This window comes from Mesoplodon bidens (genome assembly GCF_964165515.1).
Source record: "Mesoplodon bidens genome assembly, chromosome: 19".
Taxonomy (NCBI): Eukaryota; Metazoa; Chordata; class Mammalia; order Artiodactyla; family Ziphiidae; genus Mesoplodon; species Mesoplodon bidens.
The window spans coordinates 13,484,456-13,502,299 of record NC_138179.1 but is presented as its reverse complement, the minus strand read 5'-3'; the positions used below and the strand labels follow the sequence as shown (position 1 = coordinate 13,502,299).

At 35.0% G+C, this 17,844-nt stretch overlaps 1 protein-coding gene across 5 annotated transcripts in view; it reads left to right on the top strand.

Moving 5' to 3' along the window:
* Window positions 1-17,844, top strand: part of NF1 (neurofibromin 1) — a 260,760-nt gene that overhangs the window by 74,938 nt on the left and 167,978 nt on the right. For all 5 annotated transcript variants that reach the window (XR_014013948.1, XM_081218712.1, XM_081218713.1 and 2 more), the window contains exons 9-11: window positions 12,474-12,647; window positions 13,119-13,241; window positions 13,497-13,571. Coding sequence is in view for 4 of the 5 variants with exons in the window: in XM_081218712.1 (XP_081074838.1) it covers window positions 12,474-12,647; window positions 13,119-13,241; window positions 13,497-13,571 (372 nt within the window). In the remaining variant the exon portion in view is untranslated. The remainder of the gene's footprint in view (window positions 1-12,473; window positions 12,648-13,118; window positions 13,242-13,496; window positions 13,572-17,844) is intronic.

Here is a 17,844-nt window from a genome sequence, read left to right as displayed (position 1 = left end):
TTGTAGGTTTTTTTGTTTCCTGTCCTTAGCAGAGACATACTTGGACATAGATTTAGTTGGAGGAAAAATATGATATCAGTGATAACACTCATTGATTAAAGACTTAAAATAATCCCGTAGTTGCATTCTTTTACCAGAAAGGACAGTATTAAACATAGTTTTTTAATAAATTTATTTATTTATTTAATTTATTTATTTGGTTGCGTTGGGTCTTTGTTCCTGCACGCGGGCTTTCTCTAGTTGCTGTGAGCGGGGGGCTACTCTTCGTTATGGTGTGTGGGCTTCTCATTGCGATGGCTTCTCTTGTTGTGGAACACGGGCTTCAGTAGTTGTGGCACGCAGGCTCAGTAGTTGTGGTTTGTGGGCTCTAGAGCACAGGCTCATTAGTTGTGGTGCATGGGCTTAGTTGCTCTGCGGCATGTGGGAACTTCCCAAACCAGGGCTCGAACCTGTGTCACCTGCATTGTCAGGCGGATTCCTAGCCACTGCGCCACCAGGGAAGACCCGACCCTAAGCATAGGGTTTTTTGTTTGTTTGTTTGTTTGTTTTTTAACATCTTTATTGGAGTATAATTGCTTTACAGTGGTGTGTTAATTTCTGCTTTATAACAAAGTAAGTCAGTTATACATATACATGTATCCTCACATCTCTTCCCTTTTGTGTCTCCCTCCCTCCCACCCTCCCTATCCCACCCCTCTAGGTGGTCACAAAGCACTGAGCGGATCTCCCTGTGCTATGCGGCTGCTTCCCACTAGCTATCTATTTTACATTTGGTAGTGTATATATGTCCATGCCACTCTCTCACTTTGTGCCAGCTTACCCTTCCCCCTCCCCATATCCTCAAGTCCATTCTCTAGTAGGTCTGTGTCTTTATTCCCGTCTTGCCCCTAGGTTCTTCATGACCTTTTTTTTTGTTTTTTACACTCCATATATATGTGTTAGCATACGGTATTTGTTTTTCTCTTTCTGACTTAGTTGACTCTGTATGTCAGACTCTAGGTCCATCCACCTCACTACAAATAACTCAATTTTGGTTTTTTTTATGGCTGAGTAATATTCCATTGTATATATGTGCCACTACTCTTTATCCATTCATCGGTTGATGGACACTTTGGTTGCTTCCATGTCCTGGCGATTGTAAATAGAGCTGCAATGAACATTGGGGTACATGACTCTTTTTGAATTATGGTTCTCTCAGGGTATATGCCTAGTAGTGGGATTGCAGGGTCGTATGGTAGTTCTATTTGTAGTTTTTTAAGGAACCTCCATACTGTTCTCCATAGTGGCTGTATCAATTTACATTCCCACCAAGAGTGTATGAGGGTTCCTGTTTCTCCACACCCTCTCCAGCATTTACTGTTTGTAGATTTTTTGATGATGGCCATTCTGACCGGTGTGAGGTTATATCTCATTGTAGTTTTGATTTGCATTTCTCTAATGATTAATGATGTTGAGCATTCTTTCACGTGTCTGTTGGCAATCTGTATATCTTCTTCGGAGAAATGTCTATTTAGGTCTTCTGCCCTTTTTTGGATTGGGTTGTTTGTTTTTTTGATATTGAGCTGCATGAGCTGCTTGTAAATTTTGGCAATTAATCCTTTGTCAGTTGCTTCATTTGCAAATATTTTCTCCCATTCTGTGGGTTGTCTTTTTGTCTTGTTTATGGTTTCCTTTGCTGGGCAAAAGCTTTTAAGTTTCATTAGGTCCCATTTGTTTATTTTTGTTTTATTTCCATTTCTCTAAGAGGTGGGTTAAAAAGGATCTTGCTGTGATTTATGTCATAGAGGGTTCTGCCTATGTTTTCCTCTAAGAGTTTGATAGTGTCTGGCCTTACATTTAGCTCTTTAATCCATTTTGAGCTTATTTTTGTGTATGGTGTTAGGGAGTGTTCTAATTTCATTCTTTTACATGTAGCTGTCCACTTTTCCCAGCACCACTTATTGAAGAGGCTGTCTTTTCTCCACTGTATATTCTTGCCTCCTTTATCAAAGATAAGGTGACCTTATGTGTGCGGGTTTATCTCTGGGCTTTCTATCCTATTCCATTGATCTGTATTTCTGTTTTTGTGCCAGCACCATACTGTCTTGATTACTGTAACTTTGTAGTATAGTCTGAAGTCAGGGAGCCTGATTCCTCCAGCTCCATTTTTGTCCTCAAGATTGCTTTGGCTATTTGCGGTCTTTTGTATTTCCGTACAAATTGTGAAATTTTTTTCTAGTTCTGTGAAAAATGCCAGTGGTAGTTTGATAGGGATTGCAATGAGTCTGTAGATTGCTTTGGGTAATATAGTCATTTTCACAGTGTTGATTCTTCCAATCCAAGAACATGGTATATCTCTCCATCTGTTTGTATCATCTTTAATTTCTTTCATCAGTGTCTTATAATTTTCTGCATACAGATCTTTTGTTCCTTAGGTAGGTTTATTCCTAGATATTTTATTCTTTTTGTTGCAGTGGTAAATGGGAGTGTTTCCTTAATTTCTCTTTCAGATTTTTCATCATTAGTGTATAGGAATGCAAGAGATTACTGTGCATTAATTTTGTATCCTGCAACTTTACCAAATTCATTGATTAGCTCTAGTAGTTTTCTGGTAGCATCTTTAGGATTCTCTATGTATAGTATCATGTCATCTGCAAACAGTGACAGCTTTACTTCTTCTTTTCCTATTTGGATTCCTTTTATTTCTTTTTCTTCTCTGATTGCTGTGGCTAAAACTTGCAAAACTGTGTCGAATAATAGTGGTGAGAGTGGGCAACCTTGTCTTGTTCCTGATCCTAGTGGAAAGGTTTCAGTTTTTCACCATTGAGGACAATGTTGGCTGTGGGTTTGTCATATATGGCCTTTATTATGTTGAGTTAAGTTCCCTATATGCCTACTTTCTGGAGGGTTTTTATCATAAATGGTATTGAATTTTGTTGAAAGCTTTCTCTGCATCTCTTGAGATGATCATATGGTTTTTCTCCTTTTTCTCCTTGCGTATATTGAAGAATCTTTGCATCCCTGGGATAAATCCCACTTGATCATGGTGTATGATCCTTTTAATGTGTTGTTGGATTCTGTTTGCTAGTATTTTGTTGCAGAGTTTTGCATCTATATTCATCAGTGATATTGGTCTGTAATTTTCTTTTTTTGTGGTATCTTTGTCTGGTTTTGGTATCAGGGTGATGGTGGCCTCATAGAATGAGTTTGGGAGTGTTCCTTCCACTGCAGTTTTTTGGAAGAGTTTGAGAAGGATGGGTGTTAGCTCTTCTCTAAATGTTTGATAGAATTCACCTCTGAAGCCATCTGGTCCTGCACTTTTGTTTGTTGGAAGATTTTTAATCACAGTTTCAATATTATTACTTGTGACTGGTGTGTTCATATTTTCTATTTCTTCCTGGTTCAGTCTTGGAAGGTTATACCTTTCTATGAATTTGTCCATTTCTTCCAGGTTGTCCATTTTATTGGCATAGAGTTGCTTGTAGTAATCTCTTAAGATGCTTTGTATTTCTATGGTGTCTGTTGTAACTTCTCCTTTTTCATTTCTAATTTTATTGATTTGAGTCCTCTCCCTCTTTTTCTTGATGAGTCTGACCAATGGTTTATCAATTTTGTTTATCTTCTCAAAGAACCAGTTTTATTTATTTTAGTTTTATTGATCTTTGCAATTGTTTTCTTTGTTTCTATTTCATTTATTCCTGCTCTGATCTTTATGATTTCTTTCCTTCTGCTAACTTTGGGTTTTGTTTGTTCTTCTTTCTCTAGTTCCTTTAGGTGTAAGTTTAGATTCTTTATTTGAGTTTTTTCTTGTTTCTTGAGGTAGGCTTGTATGGCTATAAACTTCCCTCTTAGAACTGCTTTTGCTGCATCCCATAGGTTTTGGATCGTCATGTATTCATTGTCATTTTTCTCTAGGTATTTTTTGATTTCCTCTTTGATTTCTTCAGTGATCTCTTGGTTATGTATTGTTTAGCCTCCATGTATTTGTGTTCTTTACATTTTTCTCCCTGTAATTCATTTCTAATCTCATAGTGTTGCTGTCAGAAAAGATGCTTGATATGATTTCAATTTTCTTAAATTTACTGAGGCTTGATCTGTGACCCAAGATGTGATCTATCCTGGAGAATGTTCCATGCGCACTTGAGAAGAAAGTGTAATCTACTGTTTTGGGATGGAATGTCCTATAAATATCAATTAAATCTATGGTCTATTGTGTCATTTAAAGCTTCTGTTTCCTTATTTATTTTCATTTTGGATGATCTGTCCATTGGTGTAAGTGAGGTGTTAAAGTCTCCCACTATTACTGTGTTATTGTTGATTTCCTCTTTTATAGCTGTTAGCAGTTGCCTTATGTATTGAGGTCCTCCTGTGTTGGGGGCATATATATTTATAATTGTTATATCTTCTTCTTGGATTGATCCCTTGATCATTATGTCGTATCCTTCCTTGTCTATTGTAACATTCTTTATTTTAAAGTCTGTTTTGTCTGATATGAGTATTGCTACTCCAGCTTTCTTTTGATTTCCATTTGCATGGAATATCTTTTTCCATCCCCTCACTTTCAGTCTGTATGTGTCCCTAGGTCTGAAGTGGGTGTCTTATAGACAGCGTATATATGGGTCTTGTTTTTGTATCCATTCAGTGAGCCTGTGTCTTTTTGTTGGAGCCTTTAATCCATTCATGTGTAAGGTAATTATCGATATGTATGTTCCTATTACCATTTTCTTAATTGTTTTGGGTTTGTTTTTGTAGGTCCTTTTCTTCTGTTTCCCACTTAGAGAAGTTCCTTTAGCATTTGTTGTAGAGCTGGTTTGGTGGTGCTGAATTCTCTTAGCTTTTGCTTGTCTGTAAAGCTTTTGATTTCTCCGTCGAATCTGCATGAGATCCTTGCTGGGTAGAGTGATCTTGGTTGTAGGTTCTTCTCTTTCATCACTTTAAGTATATCATGCCACTCCCTTCTGGCTTGTAGAGTTTTTGCTGAGAAATCAGCTGTTAACCTTATGGGAGTTCCCTTGTATGTTATTTGTCGTTTTTCCCTTGCTGCTTTCAATAATTTTTCTTTGTCTTTAATTTTTGCCAATTTGATTACTATGTGTCTTGGTGTGTTTCTCCTTGGGTTTATCCTGTATGGGACTCGCTGTGCTTCCTGGACTTGGGTGGCTATTTCCTTTCCCATGTTAGAGAAGTTTTCGACTATAATCTCTTCAAATATTTTCTCTTGTCCTTTCTGTCTCTCTTCTCCTTCTGGGACCCCTATAATGTGAATGTAGTTGCATTTTATGTTGTCCCAGAGGTCTCTTAGGCTGTCTTCATTTCTTCTCATTCTTTTTTCTTTATTCTGTTCTGCAGCAGTGAATTCCACCATTCTGTCTTCCAGGTCACTTATCCGTTCTTCTGCCTCAGTTATTCTGCTATTGATTCCTTCTAGTGTAGTTTTCATTTCAGTTATTGTATTGTTCATCTCTGTTTGTTTGTTCTTTAATTCTTCTAGGTCTTTGTTAAACATTTCTTGCATCTTCTCGAACTTTGCCTCCATTCTTTTTCCGAGGTCCTGGATCATCTTTACTATCATTATTCTGAATTCTTTTTATGGAAGTTTGCCTATCTCCACTTCATTTAGTTTTGTCCTGGGGTTTTATCTTGTTCCTTCATCCGGTACATAGCCCTCTGCCTTTTCATCTTGTCTATCTTTCTGTGAATGTGGTTTTTGTTCCACAGGCTGCAGGACTGTAGTTCTTCCTTTTGCTGTCTGCCCTCTGGTGGATGAGGCTATCTAAGAGGCTTGTGTAAGTTTCCTGATGGGAGGGACTGGTGGTGGGTAGAGCTTAATGGGACTTTTTGTTTATTAGGAGCAGTAATCCATTATTTTCAGTTGGTTGTAAATATTTTTTCCAGACCATCATTTCTTTTGACCATGTTATCTTTTTTAGCATAAATATTTGAAGTGTACAGCAAATATAACAATGACCCATACTCATATTAACATTATGATATATTGCTTATCTTTTTTCTATTTACATATGATTTTAAAAATTGAACAAATAATAGTTGCATAAATTCTTCTTTAATTCCAGATAAAACTCAAGTCCCCTTTGATTCCACTAATTCCATTTTCTTTCCTTTTTCCCTGGGAACAGCTACTGTCAAGGGTTGGTATATATCCTTCTAGTCTACTTTTTAAAATTTTTATGAGACAGAGAGATTGAGATCAAGATCTAGTTCAGTGCTTCTCAGAGTGTGGTCTTAAGAGCAGCAGCATCAGCATCACCTGGAAACCTGTTAGAAATGCAAATTGTTAGATCCCCACTCTAGGTCTGCTGAAACAGAAGCTCTAGGGGTTGGGTACAGCTAGCAACCTGTTTTTAGCAAACCCTCTAAGTGATTGTTGTGCACACTGAAGTTTAAGAACCATTGTTCATTTTGTTATGAAACAATAACTCCCCATAGTCCCCTCCTGCTAGCCCCTAACAGCCACCATTCTACTTTCTGTCTCAGTGAATTTGACTACTCTAGATACCTCATATAAGTGGAAATATAGAGTGTTTGTCTTTTTGTGGCTGTCTTATTTCACTTAGCATAATGTCCTCAAGGTTCATCTACCTTGTAACATGTGTCAGAATTTCCTTTCTTTAAGGCTGAGTAATATTCCATTGACTCTATATACTATATTTTGTTTATCCAATTTCATTTGTTCCTGGACTTTTGGGTTGCTTCCACCTTTTAGCTATTACAAATAATACTGCTGTGAACATGGGTATATGGATATCTCTTTGAGACCCTGCTTTCAGTTCTTTTTCATATATACACAGAAGTGGTATGGTTGGATTGTATGTAAATTCTATTTTTAATTTTTTGAGAAAGTTTTGTCTCTTTTAAGGTTACTTTTGACAGTTTATTCTTTGCTAGGAAATATATTTTTCAATTTTATCAGCAAGGAGTTATGTATATCTATATCTACATATTTTATTTGTAATATAGAAATATATAGACACAATGTTTGTTTATAATATTTATATATTCTCTTCTAATTATTTTCCTCAATATCCATGTTTATAACTCTTTCCTCATTTCTAATATGTCTCATATTTCCTCATTCATGTTTACTAGGGTTTATCTATTCTATTCGTCTTTAAAACCTGGCTTTTTTTTTTTTTTTTTTGGCTGCATTGGGTATTCGTTGCTGTGCGTGGGCCTTCTCTAGTTGCGGTGAGCGGGTGCTACTCTTCGTTGTGATGTGTGAGCTTCTCATTGCAGTGGCTTCTCCTGTGGAGCATGGGCTCTAGGTGCGCGGGCTTCAGTAGTTGTGGCACATGGACTTTGTTGCTCCATGGCATGTGGGATCTTCCTGGACCAGGGCTCAAATCCATGTCCCCTGCATTGGCAGGCAGATTCTTAACCACTGCGCCACCAGGGAAGCCCAAAACCTGGCATTTTGACTTTATATTTTCTAACATTGATTTTTTTGAGGTAATGGTTTAGTTCATCTATTTGCAATTTTTAAAAAAATTGTACAAGTATCTGTAAGGCTTTGGATTTTACTTTTTAGCAGCAGTCTTGGTTTTCAGATGAAGTTTCCTCAATTTTAGTAATTTCCAATTTCTAATTTCTCTTACTTAATTGCCATGTTTGACTTAGAGGAATGTTTTATAGTTTCCAAATTGTTAGTTTTTTGTGATTTAAAAAAAATTAATTGTGATACATATTTGTTTAAAAAGGTGTTTCATGGTCATCAGAGTAGAATGTGTTTAATTTTAGTAGGACACAGAATTTAATGCAAATCTTTAATACCACTCTTAGAACTACCGTGTAGGTGGCTTGAGATAGTATGCTGTGAGAAATGCTTGGTTTAGCTGGCTGGGCTCCCACAGGTAGCCAGTTGACTTTGGCAATGTGGCAGAACTCCTTCCAGGCTTTGGTAGTCATGCGTAGTGCTTTATTATAAAGCAAGCAAGGCAACAAACAACAAACAAATAGAACCCTAAACAGATTGGATCAGGCTTTCATTTACACCAATCCTAGACTGCAGACTATGTATGGAAAGCAGTTCTATTTTTCAGTTTCTAAATTTTTTTATTATTTTTAGTTGTATTACTGTCTTACTGTATTAGGGTAGGTAGTATAATGGCTCAACCAAATAGAACTTTATTATACTTAATGAAATAGTATTGAGCAGCCGAACTGAGTAGCTTTGTAGGACAGTCCTCCTTTTTGTGGTTTCTTAGGACCTTGGTCAGCAACAACTGCCACTTTCCATACATGGCTTCTGTGGGAGTTGTTTCCATCCTGTGAGCCAGAGGGAAAAAGATAACATAGAAAAAAAGCATGCTGAGGATTTTTATGGGTCAGGCCCTTAAATAGCATGCATCTCTTTCATTCACATTTCATTAGTTGAACTCAGTCATATAGCCACATTTAACTGCAAGAGAGGCTGAGAAATATGGCTATATCTCCAGGAAGAAGAGGTGAACATGGGAACCAAGGAATAAAGGAGCTCGAGGAGAGATCAGCAGTCAAGGATAGCGTAAGACTGCTGTCTCCCTAGAATTCCCAGTTATTTCTTTAAAAAAATAAATAATAAATAAATAAATTAATATATATATTTGGCTGTGTTGGGTCTTTGTTGCTGCATGTGGGCTTTCTCTAGTTGCAGCGAGTGGGGGCTGCTCTTCATTGCGGCACGCGGGGTTCTCATTGCGGTGGCTTCTCTTGTTGCGGAGCACTGGCTCTAGGCGCACGTGGGCTCGGTAGTTGTGGCTTACAGGCTTAGTTGCTCCACGGCACGTGAGATCTTCCCAGACCAGGGATCGAACCCATGTCCCCTGCATTGGCAGGCGGATTCTTAACCACTGCACCACCAGGGAAGTCCCCGTTATTCCTTTATGGATAAAAAGTTATTTATCAAGAGTACCTGTTTACTAGGATAATAATACAGGCTATATGTGCTGTAAGAATTCAGATGAAGCTTGGATAGTTAGGAAAGTTTTATGGAAGAGGTGTGGAACCTTAGTTGAACTTGAAATAAGAAAGGAATTTAGATTAGAGAAAGAAAGTGAGTGTTGTTCAAGCCAGGGTAATCAAGAAAATGGATATAAAAATGTTGAAGGTATGTTCAGAAAAGTTAGCTAGAGAGTGGAAGGTTCACACAGGCAGTTACAAGAAGTGAAGATGAAGAGCAGATGTGAATAATCTGGAAGACATTGTGAGCCAGTTTGCGTTTAAACTTTATTCTTAGGCAATTAGGAAAAGTCTAAAGATTAGAGTTAGAGGTGAGATATGCAGAATAGTGTTTGAGACTGATCAAAGGGAAGTCCAAAGTGGGAGTTGGTTCAGAGGAAATATGAGTTTAGCTTTTAAAATTTTATTTACTTATTTATGTTGTGGTGAAGTAGCAAAAAATTTACCCTTTTAACTGTTTTTAAGTATACAGTTCGGTGGTGTTGAGTACACTCACAGTGTTTTTGTGTTGTTGAGTTGTAGGAGTTCTTTAAATATTGTGGATATTAATTCCTTTTCAGATATATGATTTGCAAATATTTTCTTTCATTCTGTGGATTGTCATTTCACCTTCTCAGTAATGTCCTTTGATACACAAAAGTTTTTTGATTTTGATGAAGTCCAGTTTATTTTTTGTTGCTTGTGCTTTTACTGGTATCATATCAAGAAATCATTGCCAAATTCGGTGTTGTTAAGATTGTCTTGTATGTTCTCTTATAGGATTTTATAGTTTTAGTTGTTTAGGTCTTTGATCCATTTTGAGTTCATTTTTGTATACAGAGTAAGGGAAGGATCTGACTTCATTCTTTTGCATGTGGACATCCAGTTTTTCCAGCTCTCTTTGTTGAAAAAAACTACTTTCTCCACTGAATTTGATCATATATTCGAGGATATCTTTCTGCACTTTCTGTTCTATTCCAGTGGTCTATATGTCTGTCTTTATACCAGTATCACAGAGTTTTGGTTACTGTAACTTTGTAGTAAGTTTTGAAATCAGGAAGTTTGAGTCTTCCAACTTTGTTCTTCTTTTTTCAAGATTGTTCTGGCTTTTTGGCTTCCTTTGAAATACCATATGAATTTTTGGATGGGTTTTTCTATTTCTGCAAAAAACACTATTGGGGTTTTGATAAGGACTACACTGAATCTGTAGAGTGCTTTGGATAGTATTGCCATCTTAACAGTGTTAAGTTTCCAATCCATGAACATGGGATGTGCTTCCGTTTATATCTTCTTTGATTTCTTTCAGCACTGTTTCATAGCTTTCATTGTGCAAGTCTTTCATCTCGTTGGTTAAGTTAATTCCTAAGTATTTTATTCTTTTTGATGCTTTCATAAGAGGAATTGTTTTCTTAATTTCCTTTTTAAATTGTTAATTGCTTGTGTATAGAAATGCAGTTGACTTTTGTGTGTTGATTTTGTATCCTACAACTTTGCTGAATTTGTTTATTAGCTCTAACATGCTTTTTGTGTGTTTGTGTGTTATCTTCAAGGTTTTCTACATATAGATCATGTCATCTGAGAACAGAGATAACTTCTTCCTTTCCAGTTTGGATGACTTTTATTTCTTTTTCTTTTCTCATTTCCTTTTCTTTTTCTAATTGTTCTGCGTAGAACTTCCACTAGTATGTTTAATAGAAGTGGCAAAAGCAGGCGTCCATATCTTGTTCCTAATATTAGACCAATAGCTTTCAGTTGTTCACCATTAAGTATGATGTTAGCTATGGGTTGTTCATATATAGCTTTTATCATGTTAAGGAAGCTTATTCAGTGTTTCTGTCATGGGAGGGTGTTGAATTTTGCCAAATGCTTTTTCTGCATCAATGGTGATGATTTTTTTCCCTTCATTTTATTTATGTGATGTATTACATTGATTGATTTTGTTGTTGAACCATTCATGTCCTCTAGGAATAAATCCCACTTGGTCATGGTATATAATCCTCTTACTATACTACTGGATTTGGTTTGCTAATTCATGTTGAGGATTCTTTCATAGATATTCTTAAGGGAAATTCGTCCATAGTTTTCTTGCAGTGTTTTTGTCTGGCCTTCATATTAGAGTATTGCTAGCCTCGTGGGATGAGTTAGGAAGTGTTCCTTCTCCTTTAATTTTCTGGAAGTATTTGAGAAGGATTGGTGTTAATTCTTCTTTAAATACTTGATAGAGTATTCACCAGTGAAGCCGTCTGATCCTGGGCTTTTTCTTTGTAGGGAGGTTTTTTATTACTGATTTCACCTCCTTGCTAGTTATAGTTCTATTTAGATTTTCTGTTTCTTAATGAGTCCGTTTTGGTAGATTGTGTGTTTCTAGGAATTTGCCCGTTTGTCTGGATTATCCTGTTTGTTGGTGTATAATTTTTCATAGTGTAATAATCTTTATTTCTGTAAAAACAGTAATGTCCTCATTTTCAATTCTGATCTTTAGTAATTTGAGTTTTCTTAATCTAGCTAAAGGTTTGTAAATTTCTTGACCTTTGCAAAGAGCCAACTTTTGATTTTGTTGATTTTTCCCCTGTTTTTCTATTCTCTATTTCATATTGATTTGAGAACTTTCTCCTTTTTTAATGCAAGAGTTTCCAGCTCTAAATTTTCCACTTAGCACTGTTTTCTTTAAATTTTGGTATGTTGTTTTTTTACTTTGATTTGTCTGAAGATATTTTCTAATTTTCTTTGTGGTTTTTTTCTTTGACCAAGGGTATTGTTTAATTTTTACACATTTGTGAATTTTCCAGTTTTCCTTCTGCTGTTGATTTCTAGTTTCATTTCATTGTGATCAGAAAGATTATATATATATTTTTAATCTCTTTAAATTTATTAAGGCTTGTGGCCTAACATATAGTCCATCCTGGAAATTGTTGCTTATGTGTTTGAGAAGAATGTATATTCTGCTGTTGTTGCATGAGTTTAGCTTTTGGCATGTTATATTGAGAATGTGTGTAAGTATAGATGTATTATTTTCAGTTAGGAGTAAGGCCAAAGGGAGAAATTTGTTAATGAGCTGTAGAGAGGGCTTGAGATCACAAGAATGCATAACTTTCTATGAGGAGTGGAATTTAGAGCACTAGAACAGCCTTAGATATATCCTTAGTTAGAAGGCTGAAGCTTTAATGTAGCCTGGAGTTTTAGATAAAGATGGAACAATTTGAGATAGACAGTAACCAAGAAAGTATAATATTTAGAAATTAAAGATAATATAAAAAAGAGAATTTGATCAGCTAAATTCAGGGTTGGGAAGTCAACTACATTGTTTGGGAAGGATGTTTTCTCATGTTCCTTTAATAATTCAACAAAGAAAGGGAAGAACAGGTTCCTGTTTTTGGATTCAAGAAACATTTAAATGATGACAGCTACTTAAATTATGAAATTTAAAACCACAAATATCAATATATCAATTATATATTTCTAGAGTATAATTTTTAGAGGCTAATTTGCTACTTTATTAAGTAAGTCTGAAATCTAAAAAACTTCACATATTATCTAATTGCTGTATTTGAATTTTGTAGAAGTTGTTTCTGGACAGTCTACGAAAAGCACTTGCCGGCCATGGAGGAAGCAGGCAGCTGACTGAAAGCGCTGCAATCGCCTGTGTCAAACTGTGTAAAGCAAGTACTTACATCAATTGGGAAGATAACTCTGTCATCTTCTTACTAGTTCAGTCCATGGTGGTTGATCTTAAGGTAACATGCTTATTGTTTCTCTTATACAAACTTAAAAAACGTTAAATGAAGAATAAACTTGTAGTATAAATAGTATACTAGATCACTGTCAAAGATCATTGCAACAAAGAAGCTCTGAGTCTTCTTTTATTAAATTCTTAGGACCTGCTTTTGTTACTGTTCCTCCGGCTACATAAGGTGGCTTAGAATATGAAGAAAACACAGAATGAACCCGTTTTCTTAAATTAGCATAAATATTCAGACTTGGGTTTAAAATAATGTAGAAATTTGAGCCTGAAAGGAACCATATATGGTATAGTAAGAATTTTGAATTTTGTCAGACTGATGAAGCACAATATTAGTGCTTTTTGTTTTGTCTGGGAACTAAATGTTACTGCCATCTGTGTGGATGATATGTTATTATTAAAAACTAGTAGAAAAAATACTGCATGACTGTTTAAAGGCTTTTGTTTTCTATTGGGATTTTCATAGAACCTGCTTTTTAATCCAAGTAAACCATTCTCAAGAGGCAGTCAGCCTGCAGATGTGGATCTAATGATTGACTGCCTTGTTTCTTGCTTTCGTATAAGCCCTCACAACAACCAACACTTTAAGGTGAGAGCATTGGTTTTGATCCAGTTGTGTTTACTGATGCTGTTGATCTTTTTAAATGTGAAAAGAGTAGAAAAATGAATAGATTACACCTTTATCAGTATTGCTTATTATTATATGTTAAAGTTAATTTCAAGACCTTAAAAATTTATTCTATTTTTAAAAAAACTTTCTTTTTGTTGTTCCTTTTGTCCTCATATATATTACTATATATTTTTCTCATAGAAGTAATAATCACTTTTTTTCTTTCCTCTGTAGATCTGCCTGGCTCAGAATTCCCCTTCTACATTTCACTATGTGCTGGTAAATTCACTCCATCGAATCATCACCAATGTAAGTCCAAAAGGTATTGCTAAATTACTTAAATTTTTTTTCTTTACTCCTTTTTTATTTCTTTTTAAGAAAGATGTTTTTGGTTTACAAAAGATTTTGAATTTAGATGTATGATATAGGAAGATTTCTCACACATGATTCTATCTAATAACTGATATACAATTGTATTTTTCATATTTAATCTTGACCTTAGGGCCCTTATTGAGGAAGGTGGAGTTAATAGGATCCTTTGGAAAGATTAAACTTAAAAGATATTTGGATCAGAAGCCCTTGAGAACAATGCCACTGAACATATAATTTAACATTTTCATCCCAAAGCTCTTCACATATTATTTTAATACTCTTAGCCCTTTCCCAGCATTTGATACATTCTTACTTGTCACCTTACTGTTTAAGTTAAAAGTAGAAGTATTTATGTTGTAGCCCATTATGTATATTAAAAAAATGGTGAGACCATATTTGATTGCACTTTTTAGTCTTCCTTAAACAAATGAAACATTAACACTTAGAGGTGTTCACATGATACAAAAGCATATCAGACAAAATAAGCAAACTCATTAAAAGGTACTTGTGCAACCTTCGACTCTGATGCAAGTACATCAAGTAGAAAGATAGTAACCGTATTAGATTTGGACGATGGATTTAAAAAATTCTGTTCTTCTGATCATATTTTGAAGGTTTTCAAGTGTTATTTACCATAGCTCCACTTTTATCCATTTTTAGATATTCACACGTAAGTGTAAATTGTTCCTGTTTTCCTCCCTTAAAAAGGACTTTAATCATTGATAACTTAGGTATATTTGTCCTCTTTATAATCAAATTTCATTTTGAAAGAGTGTCTCTAGTGAGTTGAAAATACCCATCTCACCTTCATTTGCCTTGGATATATTGAACTATATCAAATTCTGCCACATTTTCTTTTATCCATTCCTGCAGAGGAATAATAACTATTAATAAAGCCATGTAGTGACACATTTGGTTTTTCTCAGTGGGGTGCTAGTAGCATTTTTGGTCAGGACAGTCTTTACAATGCAGGGCTGCCTTGTGCATCGTAAGACATTCAGCATCCCTGGTCCTCATTTCATTAAATACCTTTTTTGCCACTTCCCTCCTCTCCCATCTCTGCCCCCAGACACTATGAATAACTAAAAATGCCTAAGGGAATGATTCCTCTCTCAGTCGAGGATCAGTTATAGGTAGAAGTAACATTAACTACAGTTTTTTGCAAAAGGGAAAGTTTAATGAATGTGATATTGCAGATAAGGTATGTTTGTATTAAAAACTTAGAAACATTTTTATTTTGCTTTTGCCAGTGTAATGAGCTAAGACATTGTACCCTTAAGGTTTACTTTCAAGGCCATTAATTTTAAAAAGCAATGATTTTTACCCTTCATGTTTATGTGTAATTCAGAAATAAAATATTACTACTTTTTTCTCCTTTGGTGTATAATACTAAAAACATTCTATTTACTAGAGTGGATCGTTTACATAAATGCTTAAAGCTTGTACTTAATAAACCCAAGTGTATACTTCTTTGATACTCTGTGGCTAGTTACTTTAATTGTGAACTATTTTTGTCTACAATTGAACATATAGAGCACTTTCAAGCATGGACTTGGCACTGCTGTAAGTGGCTGAGCTGCTCCTTTGTGGGTTTAAAGCATGCCTGGAGTGGTACTTCATGCATGCCTCAATGTACATGGTGAAGTGGTTGTGCATCCTCCTGTACTCTGATGAGTACTGCATGTGTGAAGGTGGAGTGTGTCTGTATCAGAGGCCACATAAATACGACATCTATTTTTATAAAGAAAAACCTATATTGACTAACTTTCAAAATATTAAGTGTTAGTAACCTTTTAATGACTAGCTTGAAAAGAAACATAAATTTGAGTCTATAAAATATCTTTTATAGTTGGACCTTAGATAATGATACTCTATTATAATAGATTGTTGGATAAATTGTTTCTTGTTAGGGTTTTTCTTTCCTTTGGTTTGAGGCTTAAGAGATATTGAATCTGAAGTAATTTCTGATTGAAAAGGACTATGTATAAAGTAAATATGCTAATTTATGGAATTGACTATTATAGAATCTCACTTAATGCAGATATTATGGATATATTCTGTCTTGAAATCACATAAAATTTTTCTTAGATATTTGGACTCCTAATCTTAAATTTATTTGTAGTATAAGATTTCTGTTTGGGCTTCCCTGGTGACGCAGTGGTTGAGAGTCCACCTGCCGATGCAGGGGACGTGGGTTTGTGCCCCGGTCCGGGAGGATCCCATATGCCACGGAGCGGCTGGGCCCGTGGGCCATGGCCGCTGAGCCTGCGCGTCCGGAGCCTGCGCTCTGCGATGGGAGAGGCCACAGCGGTGAGAGGCCCGCGTACCACAAAAAAAAAAAAAAAAAAAAAAAAGATTTCCTTTTAAATGATTCTTGGTTCAATACACCTCATAAGTTTTCTTCTTCCTTGCTTTTTCAGCCAGCTCACAGATTTTTTTAAATTACCACATTCTCAAATTAGATAAATGTTTTACTGATGTGGTTTTGGGAGTGTATGTAGAAGCAGTAATGATGTTGGCAGTTTTGTTTTGCTTTCGTGAAACATACTCATATTCAGTTCATAAGTACTGTGTTTAGGTCTAAAAGAGTCCACTGTTTCTTCTTAAGAAATCTGAAAATCCAGTCACTATTTGAATTTGATTATAATTTAAGCTTTTATCAGTTTCTAAAATGGTACATGTAGTACAGTCAACTTTTTTATTACGGAATGCCATAAGAGATGAATTGTTGTTAAAAGATCTGTGTTATGTGCTTAATCTTTATACGCTTCCTTTAGGTTAGATTAGATATGTTGTTATAATTGGGCAATTAAAGAAATAATATGTACACATATGAACCAAATGTGGAACATGCTCCCATCAGTGGAACATGCTATAGCTGGTATAGTACTTAGTATTGTTTTTTCCTTATGGCAGTTTAGTGTAGTTTACTTATGGATAGTTCACATATTGAGAATGAGATGATCTCATTCTATTGAGAGGGTTTGGTTGAAGAAATTATTTCCAAGGCATGTGAAATTTATTGAACTAATCTTGAAGAATTGCCACATGGTTTGCTTATATTATGAAAATATTGCCATTTGTTTGGCAATGAACTTAGAATTTTCAGGGACAAAAAAGAATAAGTCTACCTTAGTTGACTAGTTTCAGAAAGGACACATTTAATAACTGCTTGGAAAACTAAAATTTTTACCAGCTACATAATGTCTAGGTTTTAGTGCCTATTTTATTTGAAAGTGTATCTTTAAATTTTACTTTAAAATGAATGATTTATAGATTATGAAAAATATAAATTTTGAAAATAACTAAATCTTAAGTTAAAATCAAGTTATTTAATAGGGTATACCTGGTACCATGATACAATTTCAACAGCTATCAAAATGACATAGTAGTTTGGATAGGATGTTACATGGGATGCATATGTCTTTAGTTCAGCAGTTTCTGACAAGATACTATAGGGTCAGTAGAGAGAGGAGGACTCTTATCTCAAAGCATTTTGTGATTATTCAGTCTTTGTTACTTTAAGCTGATTAACACAAGCTGTATAAATTAGTAGATATATGGAAATCAAGGTGTATTGATTGCTCTGTGCAAGTCAGGTGACCAAATTGACTAACATTACGGAATTCATTATATAATGAAACTAATAAAACTTGATCATTTGTTAGGAAGTAAATAAAGTAAGAGTTTGAGAGAAAAATAGAAACAATCATACTATCCAAATAAAAGTATTTCTTCCCTCATAACTTAGGAGTTTTTTCATAAATGGAGTTCAGTATTGATTGTATTTTATAAGTTGGTTTTATAGTATACTATCCACTATATAGAGTTTGTAATCCAAAATTTGGGGTTTAGGTAATATAACCTGATGCTACTCTAAATATTCTGAGAGTTATGGCTAAAAAAATTAAATGCTGAGAATTTAATTAGCTTAGTTTCAAATTAGAAGGAATTTGGGAATAGGATGTGAAGCTATCACACCCCCTTATCTAGTGTTTCAAATTGTTCCTTCAGGTATTTCTTATAGCAGGAGTATTATAAATTGGAAACCTGTATTTTAAGTCATCCTATTCCTTGCATACTCTCTGTATGTAGTGAAAATTCATCCAGTCATTTTTGTATTCACTGATAGACAAACTTAATAGTTTTAGTGATTTTCATAATTGTCATTTTTCATAATATAGTAATTAATTCATTAAAAGTAAAAGTA